The sequence below is a fragment of the Misgurnus anguillicaudatus genome, chromosome 12, assembly GCF_027580225.2.
Source record: "Misgurnus anguillicaudatus chromosome 12, ASM2758022v2, whole genome shotgun sequence".
Lineage (NCBI taxonomy): Eukaryota > Metazoa > Chordata > Actinopteri > Cypriniformes > Cobitidae > Misgurnus > Misgurnus anguillicaudatus.
In genome coordinates, this window is record NC_073348.2 from 23,019,761 (window position 1) to 23,040,743 (window position 20,983).

Below are 20,983 nucleotides of genomic sequence, written 5' to 3' on the forward strand. Positions count from 1 at the left end.
TTTTCTGTATTACCACTGATGCATGATGTTTTCCTATGTTAACTTGTTAATTTATATATATATATATATTTTAATTAATTTGATTTTTATTTGTTTATCGTACTTATTTATCTTACTGTTATCGTATTGTATTTGTGAAACTTTACATATATAATCTATATGTTTTCATTCATGTAGAAGTTTTATGTGTGTCTCTTTTGTTAAATGTTTTGAAGCATTAAAGCAACACTATGTAGTTTTTTTTTACCTTTAAATAATGTCTCTAAAATTATTTCAGTGATAGAACAACTTTTAACTGGACAAATTGTACTGCTGCTGCAACCTGAGCAGCCTCCTAGCTGCTACAACCACACTCTGAAAGTGGCGGTGGAGGGTAGGAAACAGCCCTGCCCCTCCCCCTGCCTGCAGAAGAGTGTCTGATACCAGGCACTGTTGCGCTTTTCAACCACATGGGGGAGCTGTAAGTCATTTTCACATGGAAACTACATAGTGTTGCTTTAATAAAAAAAAAATGTCTATTAGGATTTACAGACATCACAGTGATTTAAGTTTTTCAGTATAAAGGTCAATGCCTGATTATTGAAATGGGACGCAGATAATCTCATGACTATAGAATTACACCGAAAAGCACATCGGTCATAATTTTGGTCAAACTGTTTTTGTATTGCACATATTTCTCATGGTGAAAAAACAACCTGAGATTTATAGCTTGATTTATTCATCACCGGGGGTTTATTATTCCCAAACTATACTGTAGCATGTGCAGAAGAAACTGTTAATCTCTAAACCAACTGTAATTAAAGAACAATTCAAAACGTTCAAGAGTAGATGAGGTAAAGTCTATTAAATTCAAATATTTACTTCTCTTGTTAGTGCGTAAATGTAACACAACTCCACAGCCTTACTGCACTTTAAATTTGTCAGTGTCATAAACGAGACACATGCAAAAGATGTGTTTATATCCGAGAGGTTTGCAAGGCCATCGGCTGATTTATGTATCGCAACCGTGTTGCCAAAATCTGCTTCTTTCAGCTCACAGTAGGGTCCAGGCCTACAGCAACTCGAGTTCAGTGTATCTACAGCTCCGGTTTCTGCCAAATCCATGATGCATAACCCCCAAGCCAGTTATAGTTGTGTTTAAATGGAGATGCATGCTGTCCATTTTTAAATGGACCCGGTTCAACACTGATTGTCTGCCTAATTATGACATGAGTGCTCCTTGGGTACAGATATGATTATTGTGTTCTTGAATATATCTAAATAAATCTTTCTTCTGTCACTTTGATTACTCGAGGTAGTCCAAGTTTGTGCAGCAGTTTGCTACAGACAGTAGTTTGTTTGACGTGGATGTTAAACAAGCAGAGTTGTTATTCAGCCGAGCTTCTGATCAAAAAGGGATTTGGACCGATGGAGATTTGGTTTATAATCTAAGATCACGCATATTGTGCAAGCAGAACATTCGTTTGGATAATTTCCCATTGATTTGGGAAAAAATCTAAACATAAAAATCCAACATTACTGCAGAGCTATTGATGTTGATATGAAACAGTAAAGGCTCATTTACTGTAGCTCATTTATGTATTCCACTCGGCAAGGATTTGTGTTTGGCAAGTGTGAAATTTTCACTCCCATGCGGAACTGAGCTGATCGTACTTCAAATGCTGTCCGGTGAGAGAATCATATTATTTATGGCTTTTAGATGCACTTTTCTCCCTCCAGACCGAAGGCAAAGAGCAATGCTTTATCATTCAGTGAAGCTGAGAAATATGCAGCAGCCAAGCCAACAGCTGCTTCTAATGATCGTCCCATAGACTTTGGCAGTCAGTGTCATCCCAGTGCATTAAACATAGCTGTTTGCTTAATCTGCATAAACCATTACTAAAGTTATGCGTTGAGCCGTCAGTCGACTTTACTTGCAGGTGACGCACGCCTGTGTTTTTTCCCTTTATATGAGTTTACTTTACGTTTTCCATAGCAGATGTCTTAATTAAACCTTGAACAGACCCCAAAGGAAGACAAAACAAAAGGTTCGGGGGGTCTCGAATGTAACTAAACAGTTTCAAAGGAATGTTTCGGGTTCAGTACAAGTTAAGCTCTATCGACAACATCTGTGGCATGCCTTCTGTTACCAGAAAATAATGCACTCTTTTTCATCGGTTTGTAAAGCCATACAAATTCTCTTACAAGTACGTGAGGCTGTTTAAAGGATTTAAAAGCCATTACACTGTATGTAGCCTGTACTTTCACGTGTACGCACAATAGTTTCACGTGCGTGCGCAAAAGTTTCACGTGAGCACGCAAAACAAAACTTTAAAAAAATCTGCACACATGACAGTTTCACGTGAGCACATGAAACTAAACTTTACATTTTTTTACTCCAATTTCACCTTAGGGGCTCGGTACTTATAGAGTTCATTCAACTTAAAAAAAAATTCTCAAAAAAAGGAATCAACTAATATTTTTATTAAAGTAGAAAATATTTTTTTAACAATCAGGTAACTTACTTTTTTTAACCAACTTTTATTTACATTGTGTAGATGGTTTGATCGGACGCACGTGGATTGTCACGGTTACGCGTCTGGTCGGAACTTTACTTCTGGTTGCTGTTTGTTAAATGGTCTGACTAGTGGCTAAAATAAACTACCTTACCGAAAATAACAAATGTTTTGGTTTCCTAAAGACGAGGGGAGATGGAAATCATGGATCACTGCTATGGGAGGTTTGGCAGCCGGTTTGTAGTTAACATTGTATACATTATATAGTACACATTTTACACATTAACGTTAGCTCAGTGTTGTTTTTATGCTTTAGCTATGAAATGCAAACTAAGGTAATCTACTTGTTGTTTATTTTGCTTGTTATCAGAAATAAACTACTTTAAAAAATGACTTTGTTGTTGATTCTTAGCAGAGTTTACCGGAAGTTACGTGTGTTCCACAAAAGCCTTTTGTTTATGTTGTTACTGCTGAAACCAAAATGTTTAAATTGTTTTCAACATAATTATTCAAATCATAATCACCTTGATACACTGTCATAAATGTTTAACATAACATTGTCCCAGGCTCTCACTAAGGGAGTATCCTTTTAAAAGGTTATGGAACACTTAGGTACAGATATGTAGGCCTATATATTTGGGTATCGATGCTGTGACAGCTAGTGACCATTTTTGGCCATTTGTTCTGATATACAGTATACATGGCACAGAAAAACTGTAAAAAGCATTGCTGCCACACTTTATATGCATTTCACACAGCAATGAAGCTGTTCTTTCTTTCTTTATTTTTTCACATATAAACACAGCTACGCTGTGCTCTTCAAAAGCAGCACCTGTGCGTTCTGTTTAGAATAATTTCATGCCATTCGCATAGCCGTCTTGTCAACACCCGCACTATCTGAATCTGATGTTATCTCCACTGCACACTTTATGATCTCAGGAATGTAAACAGCTGTTGCGCCAAAGGCAACACGGGACACTCGCTTTTGCAGACTTGGGTATAGGACGTGCATACTTACATGCGAGTGGTCAACATCATTCAACGGTGCTTGCGTTACATATTATCATCTTCTGCATGACTTCCTTTATGGCCAGATAACGTAGAGTAATTGCACGTAAATCAGGTGGATGAAAGCGAAGACCAAACAACTTTTTGGGAGCAGCATGCATTATTATTGTGCACTCGGGTAATTTGAACGCAAGGCCTGTTTTGGCATGATAGTAAGATAACACTGCTACAACAGCTTATCAGCAAAAGATATGAACCCATATGATAGACATTACATCACAGATGTTTCCATGAGAAAAGCAATAAACGTTACTGTAGAGGACTTGCATACGTTGGTCATACAAGTCATTTGATTTCAGCATCTTTCAAGTTAGCTGAAACATTGCTACAGGGTTCCCACCGGTTCTTGAAATACTTGTAAGTTTGCTTATCTGGGGAAAAAATTCAAGGCCCTGGGAAGTTTTTGAAAAAATACATAGATACAGGTCATTGAAAGTGTTCGAATCTATTTTATGCAAGAAGTTTTCTAGAATAAAATCCATATTATTCCCTGTGTAGTGTAGGATGATATCATAAAATATCTAGACTTTTTAAACACACGTGCTAAACTGTTCGCTTTAAATGCTTATATATTCTGTATGTGAATGTTGATTCATACCAAAATGGTATTGTTTGACACAATAAAACGTCTCGGGTTACGTATGTATCTGTTGTTCCCTGAGACGGGAACGAGACGCTGCGTCTCCCTTGCCATACTCCCTGCGTTCCTCTAACGCCGTCTTTGGCAATATTTCAGATAGCGATATACTTCCTGGCTCCCGCATCATCCTGCCTTTGTCGTTAAGCCTCACCATTGGTTGAATTTGATATACACATTCAGACGCACTTACCCCTGGAGGCGTCCCAAAAGTGTCACCGCAGTGACGCAGCACAAGTTCCCTTTCAGTCGGTCACTACGACGTCACGTCGATGACCGACGAATTGGGAGCTCGCTAGAGAGACCAATCTGCTTCGAGTGTAACTAGAAAGAGCCAATGAACATTGGCATGCAGTATTTGCATATGCCGCCCACGCCCCGCCGGGGGAGTATAAATACAGCCGGCAGCTGAACTGCATTTCACTCTTCGCTTCGGAGCCGAGCAGTTGTGTTCTGTTCCTGCTAAAGAGTTGGAGAGAGCTTTTGTTTCTTTGTTGGCGATTCAGCACTGTAGTGGTGCCGGCTGTTTTACCTTCTTGTGACTTGGCTGGTTACCCCTATTAGCTTCAGCAAAGAGTGAATTTCCTCTAAAAGAGTTGCACGGGGTTTTTTTGCATCTTTTTAAAGACAGCATTTCCCCCGTGTTCACGGGTGTGTTTGCGTCTTTTTAAAGATGGCTTTCCACCCGTGTGTTTCTGGATGCGGCAGATATTTGGCGCCTACGGATGGTCACGATCGCTGCATGACGTGCATGGGGTTGGCACACGCGGAGGCAGCGTTCGTGGATGGCTCATGTTCCCATTGCGGGAATATGTCCATCGCGGTCTTGCGGTCGAGACTCTGCTACCTAAAGAAGGGTGGAGTTCCCATTCCGTTGCCCCGGTCAAAGCCGCCCCCCGCAGGGCGTGCTGCGTCGGGCTCGGAGTGTTCCGACCTGAGGATTACAGTGAGGAATCCCGCGGCTGGGCAACAACCCACCGAGGCTCCTCACTCCTCAAGGCTGCAGCCAGTGGAGTTGCCGGGGGAAGCTGGCGGGCTACCTTCGGGCGCACCGTCCCTATCCTTCGGGTCTCCCGTAGATGACCGGATGTCAGTCGCGGCATCGGAGGGTGAGCTTGTCGGCTCCGCGGACGAGGATGAGGAGGCGTTGCCACCTTCGGGACGGGTGGCGCGTTCCGATTCCGACCCGGAAATGATGGCTATGCTCGGCCGGGCAGCCGCGGAGGTCGGGCTTGAGTGGTCTCCACCACCAGAGCCTGGTCCCTCTAGGCTGGATGATTGGTTCCTTGGGGCTGCTCGCGCTGCACCGCAGCGCTCCCCGCAGGTGCCTTTCTTCCCGGAAGTGCATGAGGAGCTTACGAGATCGTGGACGGCACCTTTTACTGCCCGAAACCGGTCTCGCATCTCCTCCCCCCTCACCACCCTCCAGGGGGGGCAGTTAAAGGGTACATGGCGGTTCCCTCGGTGGAGCGGTCGGTCGCGATGCAACTGTGTCCGGCCACCGCCTCTACATGGCGGGATAAGCCTGTGCTCCGCACGCGGCCTTGTCAGCACTCGTCCAGTCTAACTGGCAGTGCCTATCGGGCTTGTGGGGAAGCTGCCTCCGCTCTCCATGCTATGGGCTTACTGCAGGTCCATCAGGCCAAGGCGCTGAAGGATCTGCATGAGGGTGGTCATGACCCCGCAGTTCTGGCTGAGCTGCGCACTGCGACGGACCTGGCGCTTCGTGCGACTAAGGTTACGTCACAGTCCCTGGGCCGTGCGATGTCCACTCTCGTGGTCCAGGAACGTCATCTTTGGCTGTGCCTGGCAGATATGCGAGACGCCGAGAAGATCCGCTTCCTGAATGCCCCCATATCCCAGGCCGGCCTCTTCGGCGACGCGGTCGAAAGCTTCGCTCAGCAGTTTTCGGACGCTCAAAAGCAGACTGAGGCTATTCGACACATCCTGCCCCGGCGCCAAGCAGCTGCACCTCCGCCGGTCGCAGTGCCTCAGCCAGCTCGTCGCCGAGGGCGTCCTCCTTCGTCCGCCCCTGCTCCAGCACAGCAACCTAAGCGGCGTCGTGGAGCCGGGCGTGGGAGGGCTGCCCAGCCCGTCCAGCCTCCTGTGAAACCTGGCGGCAAGCACAAGGGGAAGCGGCCCTGAGACGGGCGACCTAGAGGTGTCGAGGACTGCTCTTCAGGATGTGGTGACCGCACCACTCCCTCCCCCGGAAGAGGGCCGGGTGGAAAATCCTATGTTTTTTGTTTCTGTTCCGCCGCTGGCTTTTCAGCCGGCGGTACCCAAAATTTCAAAGAAAGAGCAGTTTCCCCCATCTCTAGGTCTTCAGAGGGCTCGGAGAACGGTGGACAATGTGTACCTGTCTTGTCTTCAGCCACCTCTCGTGCCAGTGGACACGATTGGGTGTTCGAGGGACTCAACAGAGGGTCTTCACGTTCCTTCTGTCCAAATATGGAGTCAGGTCAGTGCCAAAACACGCACTCACACCCCACTTCGGGCATCTACGGAGAGCCCCGGCCTCAGCACCTGTACTCCATCGAGCTGCCCCTCCCCGGGTACGTCTGTGGTGCCGATGAGCCCGCTGGTCCGGTGTTTGGGGGCGTGGTTAACCCTTCCCAACCCGTCTCGCTGGCTCCTTCGCACTGTCAGACTCGGCTATGCGATTCAATTTGCCCGGCGCCCGCCGAAGTTCAAGGGCATCCACTTCACTGCAGTGAGATGTGCGGATGCTCACGTTTTGCAGGCAGAGATTGCCGTCCTACTGGCGAAGGACGCAATAGAGCCGGTCCCTCCAGCCGATATGAGGTCGGGTTTTTACAGCCCTTACTTCATTGTGCCCAAGAAGGGAGGAGGGTTACGACCGATCCTGGACCTGCGTGCACTGAACAAAGCACTTCACAAGATGCCGTTCAAGATGCTAACGCAGAAACGCATCTTCGAGTGCGTCCGTCCCCACGATTGGTTTGCAGCTATCGACCTGAAGGACGCGTACTTTCATGTTTCGATTCTTCCCCGACACAGACCATTTCTGCGTTTTGCGTTCGAGGGACAAGCATATCAGTACAAAGTTCTCCCCTTCGGGCTGTCCCTATCTCCTCGCGTCTTCACGAAGGTCGTGGAGGCGGCCCTTGCCCCCATGAGGGAGCAGGCCGTTCGCATTCTCAATTACCTCGACGACTGGCTGATCTTGGCACAGTCTCGGGAGCAGTTGTGTGTCCACAGGGACATGGTGCTCAGGCACCTTGCCCATTTGGGCCTTCGGGTCAACTGGGAGAAGAGCAAACTTGCACCCGTGCAGCAGATCTCTTATCTCGGTATGGAACTGGACTCGGTTGCCCAAACGGCACGTCTCACACAAGAGCGTGCCCACTCAATGTTGAACTGCTTGAATTTATTCAAACGCAGGACGGTGGTTCCTCTGAAATTATTTCAGAGGCTCCTGGGGCATATGGCAGCCGCAGCGGCCGTAACGCCGCTTGGGCTGCTTCATATGAGGCCACTCCAGCATTGGCTACACGACCGAGTCCCGAGATGGGCGTGGCGGCGCGGCACCCATCGTGTGCAGGTCACATCAGCCTGCCGCCTCACCTTCGTCCCGTGGACGGACCCGTCATTTCTTTTGGCCGGTGTGCCCTTAGAACAGGTGTCCAGGCATACTGTTGTATTCACAGATGCTTTAACCACGGGTTGGGGGGCCACGTGCAACGGGCATGCAGTCTCCGGGGTCTGGACGGGTCCCCAGCTGCACTGGCACATCAATTGCCTCGAGTTGTTGGCAGTACGTCTCGCATTGAGCCGCCTGAAGTGTTGGTTACGAGGCAAAGACGTACTAGTCCGCACAGACAGCATTGCAACCGTAGCATATGTCAACCGCCAAGGTGGTGTACGCTCTCGGCGCATGTCTCAACTCGCCCGCCATCTCCTTCTGTGGAGTCAGAAGCATCTGAGGTCGCTTCGAGCCATTCACATCCCGGGCACATTGAATCACGCAGCAGACGAGCTCTCGCGGGCATCACTCCCAGGCGAATGGCGACTCCACCCCCAGACGGTCCAGCTGATTTGGGGTCGGTTCGGAGCTGCACAGGTGGACCTGTTCGCATCTCCAGAAACCACCCACTGCCACTTGTTTTACTCCCTGACCGAGGGGACACTCGGCACGGACGCACTGGCTCACAGCTGGCTGCGGGGCATGCGCAAATATGCGTTTCCCCCAGTGAGGCTTCTTGCACAAACGTTGTGCAAAGTCAGGGAGGACGAGGAGCAGGTGCTGCTAGTTGCACCGTACTGGCCCAACCGTACCTGGTTCCCGGAACTAGTTCTCCTTGCGACAGGCCCTCCCTGGCGCATTCCTCTGAGGAGAGATCTTCTCTCTCAGAGACAGGGCATCCTGTGGCACCTGCGCCCGGACCTCTGGAAACTCCATGTGTGGTCCCTGGACGGGACGCGGAGGTTCTGAGTGGCCTACCCCAGCAGGTAGTGCACACCATCACTTCAGCACGAGCACCGTCTATGAGACAGGTGTATGCTTTGAAGTGGAACCTGTTCAGCGAATGGTGTTCTCTCCATCGAGAGGACCCCCGGAAATGCTCGGTCAGTGTCGTGCTTTTGTTCTTACAACAGGGGTTGGAGCGTCGCCTGTCCCCCTCCACCCTTAAGGTGTATGTTGCTGCAATCTCTGCCCACCACGACTCCATAGCAGGTAAGTCGGTGGGCATGCACGACCTGGTCATCAGGTTCCTTAGGGGGGCGAGAAGGTTAAATCCACCTCGTCCTCCATCTATACCCTCTTGGGACCTATCCTTGGTGCTTAAAGCACTCCAGGGGGCCCCTTTTGAGTCGTTGCAGTCAGTACAGCTTAAGTTTCTGTCTATGAAGACTCTGCTCCTGGCAGCGTTGGCCTCGATAAAGAGAGTAGGGGACCTGCACGCCTTTTCGGTCGACGATTCGTGCCTCGAGTTCGGCCCGGCTGATTCTTATGTGATTTTGAGACCTCGGCCCGGCTACGTGCCCAAGGTTCCTACCACTCCCTTTAAGGATCAGGTTGTGAACTTGCAAGCGCTGCCCCTGGAGGAGGCAGATCCAGCCCTGGCCTTGCTCTGTCCCGTCCGTGCTTTACGTATATACGTGGACCGAACGCGTAGCCTCAGGACCTCAGAGCAGCTCTTTGTCTGTTATGGGGGACAGCAGAAGGGGAAAGCTGTCTCCAAGCAGAGGATGTCGCACTGGATAGTGGACGCCATCACCCTGGCTTATCAAGCTCAGGGTTCGCCATGCCCTCTCAGACTGCGAGCTCACTCAACTAGAAGTGTTGCTTCCTCCTGGGCCTTAGCGCGTGGTGCCTCCCTATCGGACATTTGTAGAGCTGCGGGCTGGGCGACCCCTAACACGTTCGCTAGGTGTTATAGCCTCCGTGTCGAGCCGGTATCCTCCCGGGTTCTCACCCTAACTGGATAAGGGCTCGGAGAGACCCCGGCCCGAGTGTCGGCTTGCAGCGCCATTAGGGCGCTAGTTTGGTGCCAGAAGTTCCCTTGTAAACTCTACCACTTCCTCCAACGCCTTAGCGTCAGATGTGGCGGAGCGTCTGGCGCTGGCCTTTCTTTGGTGAATTCATGTAAGCCCTTGTTAGGCCTGGCGTCCATATGTAGCGACCTTTGGATTCCCGTGTGTGTATTTCCGTGGTATAGCCGGAACCATGTTTCCCTGGCAGAACTTCTCTGCCGTCTCCGGGCGATGTAGTCTCTTTGTAGCACCCCAGAGACTTTGACGTACAGTGAAAACCCTTTGGCGGTTATTTCATTTTGTTTTTCCACAGTAGAGCCCCCCTAGGAGGCTGTGGTTTCCGCAGCGTTCCATTACCGCCGGAATGGTTACGCTTCCCGGTGTTACTAAGTGCCACTGTTTGGGTTACAGGAACAGCACTGGCCGGCTTCCTTGCGTAAGCCCTGTCTTGGCGACTCTATAACAAGAGCCCAAGAGGCTTACGCAGGGCACTGGAAGGGGCAGCCGCCGTGGCGCTTTGGTAGGGGTTCCCAATTCGTCGGTCATCGACGTGACGTCGTAGTGACCGACTGAAAGGGAACGTCTCGGTTACGGATGTAACCCTCGTTCCCTGAAGGCAGGGAACGGAGATGTCACGTCCCCTCGCCACGGCTACTGTACCATTGTTGAGACGGCCGGGTTCTTATGCTCGGCTCCTCAGCGAAAAATGAAATGCAGTTCAGCTGCCGGCTGTATTTATACTCCCCCGGCGGGGCGTGGCCGGCATATGCAAATACTGCATGCCAATGTTCATTGGCTCTTTCTAGTTACACTCGAAGCAGATTGGTCTCTCTAGCGAGCTCCCAATTCGTCGGTCATCGACGTGACGTCTCCGTTCCCTGCCTTCAGGGAACGAGGGTTACATCCGTAACCGAGACGTTTCCTCGAAAGGGAACTGCAACAATGTATCTTAAAAGGTAACATGATGTAACCTAGCTCTCACTTGAAATGTGTCCCCACATTTAGCTTCTTAAATTTGAGGGTATTGGACCTGGAAAGTCCTTGACAGGTCCTTGAATTTGAAGTTAACTAATGTGTGCGTGCGTGCGTGTGTGTGTGTGTACAGAAGTACTATTTCTGCAACAAACCGAAATTCTGATTAAAACTCAAATATAGTCAAAGATAGTAAAAATATGTTTTGTTTTAATGTTCATTTTATGATTACAGTCCATCAGGCATACATCTTTCACTTCATGATGAAGCCAAACTAACAAACTGTCAAACAAAGTGTGTCCAATGATTAATGCATGTGTTATGATTGAATCGAAACGGCCAGACAGCTGTTTATGAAACATAAAACAACAGATTGCCTAAAATATAATTAATCCAACATGAAAGCGTCAAAATATATCAAAGTTCGTGTTTGCAAAGCAGAATTCACACTATATAGACATGGATAATGACCTGAAATGTATGAATGAATAATGATTGCATTTTGCAGCATAATGGATGTAAATATTTTTTATGGTAAATGTTGTTTGTTTCTTGTATTGGCTATAAATGTTGAAGCTTGAAATGGCATAAAACACGTTCAGGTATTTGTTAGGCAAACTCCAATGCTTAACTTTTGTTTGTATACTGTACAGTAATAAAAAAAAGATCATAAAATGCTATAATCACAAAAGAGGAGTACAATTCAATATCAATATTATCATTTTAAAAACTGGTCACTTAAACACTGCTTCAAATGCTGGACATTTATAGCTTTTAAGTTTTTTAAGGGTCTTCTTAAATTCTTGGCTTGATTTGTCCCACTTGTGAATGCCAGTCAGAATATGCTGTTTTCCAACCAAGCGACCCATAATTAAGTAGACTTTTCCACTGTTTTCAAGTTGTTGGCAAGGACATTTTGCACCATTTTTCAGGTAAAGAACAAGCTTCTTCAGGTCCGGCTTTTTCAGAGTTACAAGCCTCACCGGCTTCCTCCTTTTCTGCAGAATGACCTTTCTGTCCAAGTTCTCAATTTTCACCTCCTTAATCTTCGCCTTGATTGCTGCAAGAGAAAATACTTTGAGTTGTATTTATTTATGTTAACAACAAGGCCACTACATACAATACGATACAAAACTATCTGGTAACATCTAAAACAGTTATGTAAGTTAAAAAAAACTTTTGAATACTCGAAAGTATTTTGCTTAGGGTCCTTGTTGTAGTTTTCTTTTTTTGTCATGGAGATGCTGAAAACTCTTTTTTTGATCTGTTTTCACATTTGAGCCAAGAACTCACTCCAGCTTATTTCTTTCAGATGCTTTGTTGAGGTAATTGAGCAAAGCTGTGTGGTGCAATGTGTTGTATCGCAATATCATCAAGAGTGCGTGAGGATACGATTGTTGGGTACGGACCAAATTCTAAATCCCGCTAAGATCAATAGAGAGACAACACATTTCTTCTCAAGTTTAGTCTATTAGTATTGTCTAAAACTGGAGGGGGCCTATTACTACCCCCAGGGGCATTCCTTATATATTTGGCAACCAGAAGCCATAAGGAGGAATATGAGTGTTTTAAAATACATTGTTTAGCTTGACAGCTCTATACTAAAATGTACATTCACTGACTACTACTCAAATTTGGACTTACAGCATATTTCTAGTATAAGAGCCAGTATTAGATTCCAAAAATGTTTCAATTTCTTGGAGCTTTTCTCCTGTCATCCATTATGCTATCATCGCCATCGTGATATGTTATGATGTGAAAACCATTCACTGTTGTAATGGATGGGAAATGGTAAAAGAATGCCCTTAAATGACATAAAGCAACACTGTGTAGATTTTTACCTTTAAAGGGGCCATGGCACAAGCCTTTTTTAAGATGTCAAATAAATTTTTGGTGTCCCCAGAGCACATATGTGAAGTTTTAGCTCAAAATACCATATAGATAATTTATTACAGCATGTTAAAATTGCCCCTTTGTAGGTGTCTGCAAAAATGTGCCGTTTGGGTGTGTCCTTTAAAATGCAAATGGGCGGATGAAGTGCAAACACTGATCACAATGATGGTGGTTTGTTGCAATTAAAACTCAAATGTGCTGTGAATTTTTCTCTCTCTCCGAACCCCTAACCCCACACCTAACCCCAATGTCACAGGGGTCAAGGCAAATCGTACCAAAACTTACGAATGTGGAGAAAAAAATTGTGGCTACTGAGTAACACAAACTACTTCACCGGTTCCATCAGCTTTAGCCGAAGGCATACTATGGCCGTCCACGTATGTGCGCCGTCCGCATGACAACATTTCCATCATCAGGAGCGTCCGTGGTTGTCCATGCGCACCGTCCGCGTGCAGGCCAAAATTTGAGACCGCGCAGATATTCTCTCGAGCGCTTGCACGACACTCCACTACAAACACTTACACTAAGGCAATAGACAGCGTCACCATCATGTTTGATTCCTGTTCTTTGTTTTTTTGTTGTTTGTTCTAAACGTTGTTTGCAATTGTGGATCCGCTACTATGCAATCTATCCTAAATGTTTTAAAGAGCCACACAGATCCATAATCGAAAATGACCTGTTTTGCAGTGTGTCATGTAGCTGTCCATCAATGTAAACAATGTGCAAAGTAGTTGAACCAAAAAGTGCACGATTAATAAAGTTATTGGCTTCTAAAGTAGGGAGTCGACTCTGAATCGCTGAAACGAGTCGTCATATGGATTGAATCTCCTGCCTGACTTTATCCACGTAATACCGACACTTTGCATAATAATCTCCATCTACAGCCTTGCCCGCGGGAGAAATGAAAACGCTGACCTGCCCACAGCTAGTTAGTGTGTAAACATCATATCATGCTGTGTTTTCAGTTTGTGTTGTTTTCACTACCAAAGGATGAAGATATATATGAAGAATCAGTGGTTAAAATTACTTTTTCAACGAGGGATTTGGCAGTGAAAGATGGTTTAGTAGGCCTACCCACTTTATTTGGAACAACATGCATCTCCTAACCAAAACCTGTAAGTATGATTATAGCTACATACTTGCTTAAATGAGTGTAAAAATGTTAATGTCTGTCGTCATGTTTATAACCTGGACTAATGATGAATGATGTGTATTGATGTTGTTTTTTAAACTCTTAATATACTCTCAGAGAGTCACGTTAGCAAGCGGCTAATGCATGCTAGCTTACGGTTTTCCTATGGCCCGGTTAGCTTACATAAATGCTTAAATGAGTGTAAAATGTTAGTTTCTATCGTCATTTTATTGCTGGGATTAATGAAGAATGATGTCGTTGTTTAAACTCTTAATATACTGTCAGAGTCACGTTAGTAACGGCTAACGCATGCTGTACTTACGGTTTTGCTATGACCCGGTTAGCTTACATAAATGCTTTAATGAGTGTAAAATGTTAGTTTCTGTAATAACCTATTATATAAACAGTGATAGGACGCTTAAAATTGGCATCTTACTGGCTCTTTAATGTACTGTTTATATGTCACCAAATCAGTGCTGCCCTGATGGCCTGATAGAGTAATAATTTGAATAAGAAATAATTTGTATTGCGTACGCGTCGAACACGGTCCGTCGTGGATGAGTTTTCCAAAGTATGAAAGCTGCGTGGACGCTTGCGCGTGCGACATGGACACAGGCGGAAAAAAGTATACCTTGCTCTTTAGTCAACAAATTCAAGTGTATTACCCCACCCACAGGGAGGCTTATACAACGACAGTATTTACGACACATTATGACGCTTATCAATCACACGGGGAAAACATGAACCAGAGTTACATATTGTTGCTTTACAGCCAAGTGGTTCATAAGTACACAGCTATGTTTGATTATCACCAAAGGCCGGTAAATTTCCTATTTATTTTAAAGTGGTCTTATGCGGATTAAATAAAAGTGTTATGCTAATCTCTGTGCTAATCGTATTCATGTGCTGCCTTTCTACCTTTACCGTAAAACAAATTATTATTACAAATGTTTTTCAGCCATGCAGTGCTTTAAACTTGAACAAACCACAAGTTTCTAGTGTGGGGGATACGTGCATAGCTTGAGACGTAGTCATCCTGTAATGGCTACAAAAAGCCTTTATTGGGTTGGTGCTTGATAGCTTGCCATAAAAATAAAAGGTCCAATGAAGTTATTGCCACCGGCAAGCTTCCTGCCTTTGACGACATCTCAGATCTTGAAAAAGAAGCTTGCCAGATTCTGACCACATCACTGGTTCCTAGAAACTGCAATGGGAGATGTAGCTCTGACTTTTGTATATTCAAAATATCTCAATTTGTGGTTGAAATCTAATCATTCACTGTCATGGCTCTACAAAGATGGGGAAAAACAAATCTAGACATGAAATCTGAATATAAAGCGGACAACGTTTGGGTTGCGTATTTAAAAAATATATGAAAATGAAAGAGTAGAAAAGAGTAAAGTGAGAGTAAACAATACTGAAAAATGTGGACACACATGCTGTACTGTTTAAACACCACCATCAGTTTCATACACCGTCCTATATAGACCCCTTCAAAGTTTCTAAACATTGAATGACTATCGGGTGCGCGCGCAGCATGGGGTCAAACTGTTCATACCATCCAGGCTTTATAATGTAATCTAACAGGGCTGAAAAATTATGACTTACCTCAAATGAAGTGAACACAACAAACACAAGCCTCTTTGATATTTGCATTGTTCCAGTCTGCACGTTAATTGCTTGCAGCTGAAGATGTTGTATTTTTTTGTTTTTGAGATTCTGCATGAATCGCGAAAACTTAACGAAAGACCTGGTGCGATTTTCACAACCCACGACGTAAGTAGGCATTTTTGACGATACCGAATAATACGCAACTCTATCTGCTGTAATGGCTTTTCTGACCCTGACATGCGCAGTGGAAACTGCCTGTGACGTGAACCGTGAAGGGGTCTATTGTCTCATGAGATAAACATACAGCAATTATAGAGTAAAAAGCCATGATGTAATGTTTAAAATGTTTGGGCAAAAATATTATTGGAAACAAATGTGTGGGCAGAAACCTGGATGAGTGCAGAATCACAATGATTCGTTCTCTTGAAATCATTAAAGTCCGGACGATGATTCAATCGTTTTAAAATCGCTTGCATTAGTAGCAGCATCTTGAAACTGGAGCTTGGAGCAAGAAATGGTTTCCATTGGTTAAGATTATAAAAGATCAGCTCCAAAAGCCTTTACATCTGAATGTCGTTATGTGATTTTATTAATTTTTAATTTCTTTTGTTTAGTTGCATTTCATTCTAGACAGATTTCCGTAATAGTCTAGGCAATATTAGGTTTTCATTTTCAGATTCATATGGAAAAAACACAGTTCCAAACAGATTTAAACTGTAGGGCCTTACAGATCAACATACTCGTAGTCTTGATTAAAAAAATAGACTTTCAAAGGTAAACACAGTGTGTCTGTAAATGATTTTACTTGCATGTTGTTTATAGGAAACATTAGCATCATGTCTTAGCAATGTAGTTAAAAAATCCCACTTATTGAGTTTCGTCTTTATTTATCTAATAGTTATGTATATCAGTCTTTTGGGAAAAAAAACATATACTGCTTTTTAAAAATTATATAATAGTAATTGTATTTGACCATTTTATATGACAGAAATAATTTTTTTACCGAATTCACTGGCACACATGTGCTCCAGAATTGCATCTGCATTCATTTCGTTGTCACATTGTGGACACACAGAAGGCTGGCCTGAGAAAAAAAAAAGAGAAAATATGAATATCCTCTAATATGAAATACAATTCATTTCATGAGACTTTTTTAAGAGGTAAAAAGTTAAAAATGCCACTTTGTAGGTGTGAGCAATAACGTGCAGTTTTTGGTTGTTTCCTTTTAAATACAAATGAGTTGATCTTTGCACTAAATAGCAGTGCCATGATTGGATAGTGCAGATTAAGGGGCAGTATTATCCCCTTCTGACATCACAAGGGGAGCCAAATTTCACATTTTTGCAGAGAATGGTTTACCAAAACTAAGTTACTGAGTTGATCTTTACAAGTCAGATTTTCATGATATGTCCCCTTTAAATGAATATTTATGCTATTTATTTTAATAAAAAAAAGCCTTATTATTGAAATTGTATAATTAAATAATATATGTGGCCCTGTCTGTGAAAACCAGTCTTAAATCTTATGATCTTACTGTATTATGAGACTAGCAGCATCAAAGTTTGATTCCGAACATTGGACTGGGCAATAATGGCCTAATGAGTTGGCTTGTAACCCAAAAATTTCCAGTTTGCTTCTAACGGATGACTGAGATGCCCTTTAGCAAGGCACCATTTGCCCAGTTGCTATCCGGAAACTGCAGTAATATATCTGCTCCACTGCTCCAGGTGTGTGTGTGTTCACTATACTCAAAACCATACATATAATCACGTCACCTTTACTGATTTCACAAGGTAAAATTTTGTATGCTTTCAAAATGCAATAAAAGGGATATCATGAAATCTGGCTTTCTCCATGTTTAAGTGCTATTTTTGGTCCCCAGTGCTTCAATCAACCTATGAAATGTGAAAAACAACAACCCAGTAACTTAGTTTTGGTAAACCATTCTCTGCAAGCATGTGATAGAATAGGTTATTGTAATTTGGCTCCCCTTCTGATGTCAGATGGGAATAATACTGCCCCATAATCTGCACTATCCAAGCATGGCACTGCCATTTAGTGCAGAGATCACCTCATTTGCATTTAAAAGGACACACCCAAAAACGACAAATTTTTGCTCACACCTACAACAAAGTGGCAATTTTAACATGTCATAATAAATTATCTATGTGGTATTTTGAGCTAGAACTTACATACTCTGGAGACACCAAAGATTTATTTGACATCTGAAAAAAGTTTTGTGAAATGTCCTCTTTAAAAACGAACTTCCCGAAACATCATGTACTTCATAAAATAAAATAAACATTAGCATTAAAGGAGACATTCACAAGACTTCTTAAAAATGTCACACAAATCTTTGGTGTCCCCAGAGTACATATGTGAAGCTCTAACTCAATATACCACATAGACAATTCACTATAGCATGCCAAAATTGACACCTTGTAGGTGTGAGCCAAAATGTGACACTTTGGGTGTGTCCCTCCAAATGCAAATGAGCTGATCTCCGCACCCAACGGCAGTGGCGTGGTTGGACAGTGCAGATTAAGGGGCGCTATTATCCCCTTCTGACATCACAAGGGGAGCCAAATTTCAATTACCTGTTTTTTCACATGCTTGAAGAAAACGGTTTACCAAAACTAAGTTACTGGGTTGTTCTTTTTTGATATTTTATCTAGGTTGATACAAGCACTGGAGACCAAATTATAGCACTTGAACATGAAAAAAAGTCAGATTTTCATGATATGTCTCATTTCTGTATGATATCACACTGTATGTAATCTTGATCAGCTGCACATTTAAAGGTTTTGTTATTGTTGTCTATGATAAAACCAGTTTAGATACACCTCACAGTTTATTATTTGTTTCCCAAAATTAAGAATAACAGTACAATAATCTAAACTATGACAATTTTTTGCTAATTTAAAGTTGCTTCCACTTTCTGCTTTAGATTCATATAAATAAACGTGCTGAAAAAGATTATTTGCAGTGATGCCAATAGAAGAAGTAGTTTCTGGTTCCCCAAAAAACCTTCCAGTCAAGGGTACTTAAAGAACCATTTCTTTCATACCCTTTTATTGTTTAAAGAGCATTTCCCCTATACAAAGAATCTGTGGATGTTAAAGTTCTTAATGGAACCACACAGCCCGACAAAAAAAAAAAAAAACTTTAAGAAACCATTATTTTTAAAAGTCCTTGTATTCTCTATATCAAATTGACTAAAAATGTAAATAAACAGCACTGAGTTCCCATGTATGCTGGACATCTGTTGTCTTTTTAACAACATCTATGTACAATAATAATCAGAAGTTTACCTTTGTAAAGAAATTCATATCTACAATGTCAGACAAATTGTCCCTAGCTATTACAAATGTACATATCAGTACCAAATGTATATACATATTTGTACCTATTGTACATATTGGGACCTTTTTAATAGATACTGCAGCAGTGACAACTTTGAACTTTTTTTCTGACACTGTAAGCACAATTTTAATATCTCAACTGTTCACGAGTAGCTCACACAACATTTTATCAGATACAGATTTATCAGCCTATACACACCTGCGGGTTTGGAGATATTGCTGTTGGTCTCGTTCATGGAAATGCACAAATCGTCCTGGGGGAACTTGTCACACTTCAGCATGTCAGGCCACGCGAACCCAAATGACTCCATTAAAGGCGCGCACTTGTCCCGGACAGCCTCACAGAGCCATCGGCATGGATATAAGGGTCTCTCCAGGCATACGGGCGCAAAGAGCGAGCACAGTAACAATTGCGTGCTTGGGTGACAGGCTTTGTGTACCAGAGGAACCCAGCCGCTTGCTTGCTGCTTCACATCCGATATGCTTTCGTGATCCAGTAAATTGGGAAGCATCATTTTGTTGTAGCCCACATCATAACATAATCGCAGGTCCTCGGGAATGTCCATACACGCTGGGGTTTTGCCGTTACCGTGGATCTCCATATCCAGTTTCCAATTGAAGTCATCATCGTACTCGGCAGCTTTAAGCGAAGGGAGGAGAACCAAAACGATCCACAGGTTGGGGATAAAGTTCTTCATTGCACGGGGAACAAAATAGTCAATCACTGCCTGTGTTGCACTGCACTGTTAAGAAGTAAAAAGGCTCGTGATGAGAGATCCGCGCACTGCTGTTCGGGTGCGAGCGCGACAGTAAATGAACGCGCTCGAAAGAACCAACACCGCACGCGCATTTTGGCTTGGCAAACTGTGAAGAGATTGCTCAATTATTTTCGGGAAGCAAAACTAAAAAGTTTAACCCCTAGTGGGTATTCATAAAGATCTTTAGACATGTGTGAGCACGTGTCACCTCAGAGATTGTTTAATGCTTATGTTATATATTTTGCGCATTAGCCTCTGCTAAAACTGTGAATGCAAAGAGCTCATCAACAGTGTCACTAGATATTAAACATTTAACCCAATAAAATGTTTACAAAAATTGCTCATTTGCCCAGATTATCACTTTATCAGTAACCACATTCATGCGATCATATAAAGTTGAATCTAAATCATTCAATGCACATATAAAACAAGCCAATCCCTGTTTCCAATATTTTGTCATAAATTTGTGGCTTCCCACCATTCAACATAAAATTACATGAGCAATTTTGTCTTTGTTGTACCCTGTTTTATTTACAACCACATTGGTAGAAGCAGTAAAAACTGACATCCAAATGTAACGCTTTTAAAGGTTAATGCCTAAAGTGAAAATGAAAATGTGCATGGTCTTTGTCACTGGTGCATCTGTAAAATGTCTGATCCAGTTCTATAAAAGTTTCACAGCTTGATATATAGTGTTTGTCATGTTGGTCAAACCGAGCCAGAAGGCTCTTCTGCTACGACACATTATTTACAATGGATAATGAAGCATCTGCGATTTTTGGCTTAGTTTTTGCAACTGGGATGCAGATGCTTGTGAGATATCCAGTGCTGCTTGATATGTGCTGTTCACACTCATCTAATAGCTTTTAACCTCAGTCATTATAAGAAACATTACAGCTGATCCCTGGTCAGTGAATTACTCCCAGAGTTTTGCAGCTGTGTGCTGGCTTTCACAATCACAGATTTTAAGAATTTCAATGAAGTGTTATCTGAATAAAGACTTTGTCATGTCACATCATCACTTATTATTAGGCAGTGTAGGAGTGTTTTTGAATTACAGTACATTTAGATTTTTGTCAGGATGAATTGGCCCTTCATGTTTCACACTATGCAAATGAAAAATTAAGGGAAAGTCAGTGGTGTTATGCTGACATCCACCTCTCCTGTGAGAGCATCTGCACTAAGAAGCTTAGAGATATAAATGGAAGTCATTCAAAGTTTTATGAAGTCTCCACTTATGTTGGAATCAGATTTTTTCCCACAGATTTCTTTTTGACAGTACTCAAATTAATTAGACATTTTCTATTTTGCAAATGGAAATAAAATTGGATAACACATAAGATATCTTTTTATGCTTCTTTTTTGGACCAAGTGTTCTGGTGGTATTTGATACAGGCTTATGTAGTTTTGGGAAAGCTATTGTACATTGAGGGGAAATCACTGGTGTTGAACTGACATGTATCCCTCCTCTGAGACCACCCGTTGTAAGAAGCTTAGAGATATAAATGAGATTCATTCAAAGTAGTCTCCACTCATGTGTTTGCTGAAATCAGATT

The 20,983-nt window shown here is 43.4% G+C and overlaps 1 protein-coding gene across 1 annotated transcript; it reads right to left on the minus strand.

Annotated features, from left to right (window-relative positions):
• Positions 1 to 10,861: 10,861 nt before the first annotated feature.
• On the minus strand, positions 10,862 to 19,510 carry sfrp1b (secreted frizzled-related protein 1b). The gene is made up of 3 exons (XM_055208733.2): positions 18,869 to 19,510; positions 16,311 to 16,391; positions 10,862 to 11,731 (listed from the first exon to the last, which is right to left on the minus strand). The coding sequence occupies exons 1-3, from the start codon at positions 19,365 to 19,367 to the stop codon at positions 11,406 to 11,408; spliced, it is 906 nt and encodes a 301-aa protein (XP_055064708.2). The 5' UTR covers positions 19,368 to 19,510; the 3' UTR covers positions 10,862 to 11,405.
• Between the last annotated feature and the right edge of the window lie 1,473 nt (positions 19,511 to 20,983).

What these genes read in the sequence shown, in the direction of transcription:
- sfrp1b (XM_055208733.2), bottom strand. Translation starts at nt 19,367, where the DNA reads ATGAAGAACTTTATCCCCAACCTGTGGATCGTTTTGGTTCTCCTCCCT. An exon ending in CAATATCTCCAAACCCGCAG is followed by an intron (nt 16,392 to 18,868) that starts GTGTGTATAGGC and finishes TTTTTTTCTCAG; the next exon opens with GCCAGCCTTCTGTGTGTCCA. An exon ending in CATGTGTGCCAGTGAATTCG is followed by an intron (nt 11,732 to 16,310) that starts GTAAAAAAATTA and finishes TTTCTCTTGCAG; the next exon opens with CAATCAAGGCGAAGATTAAG.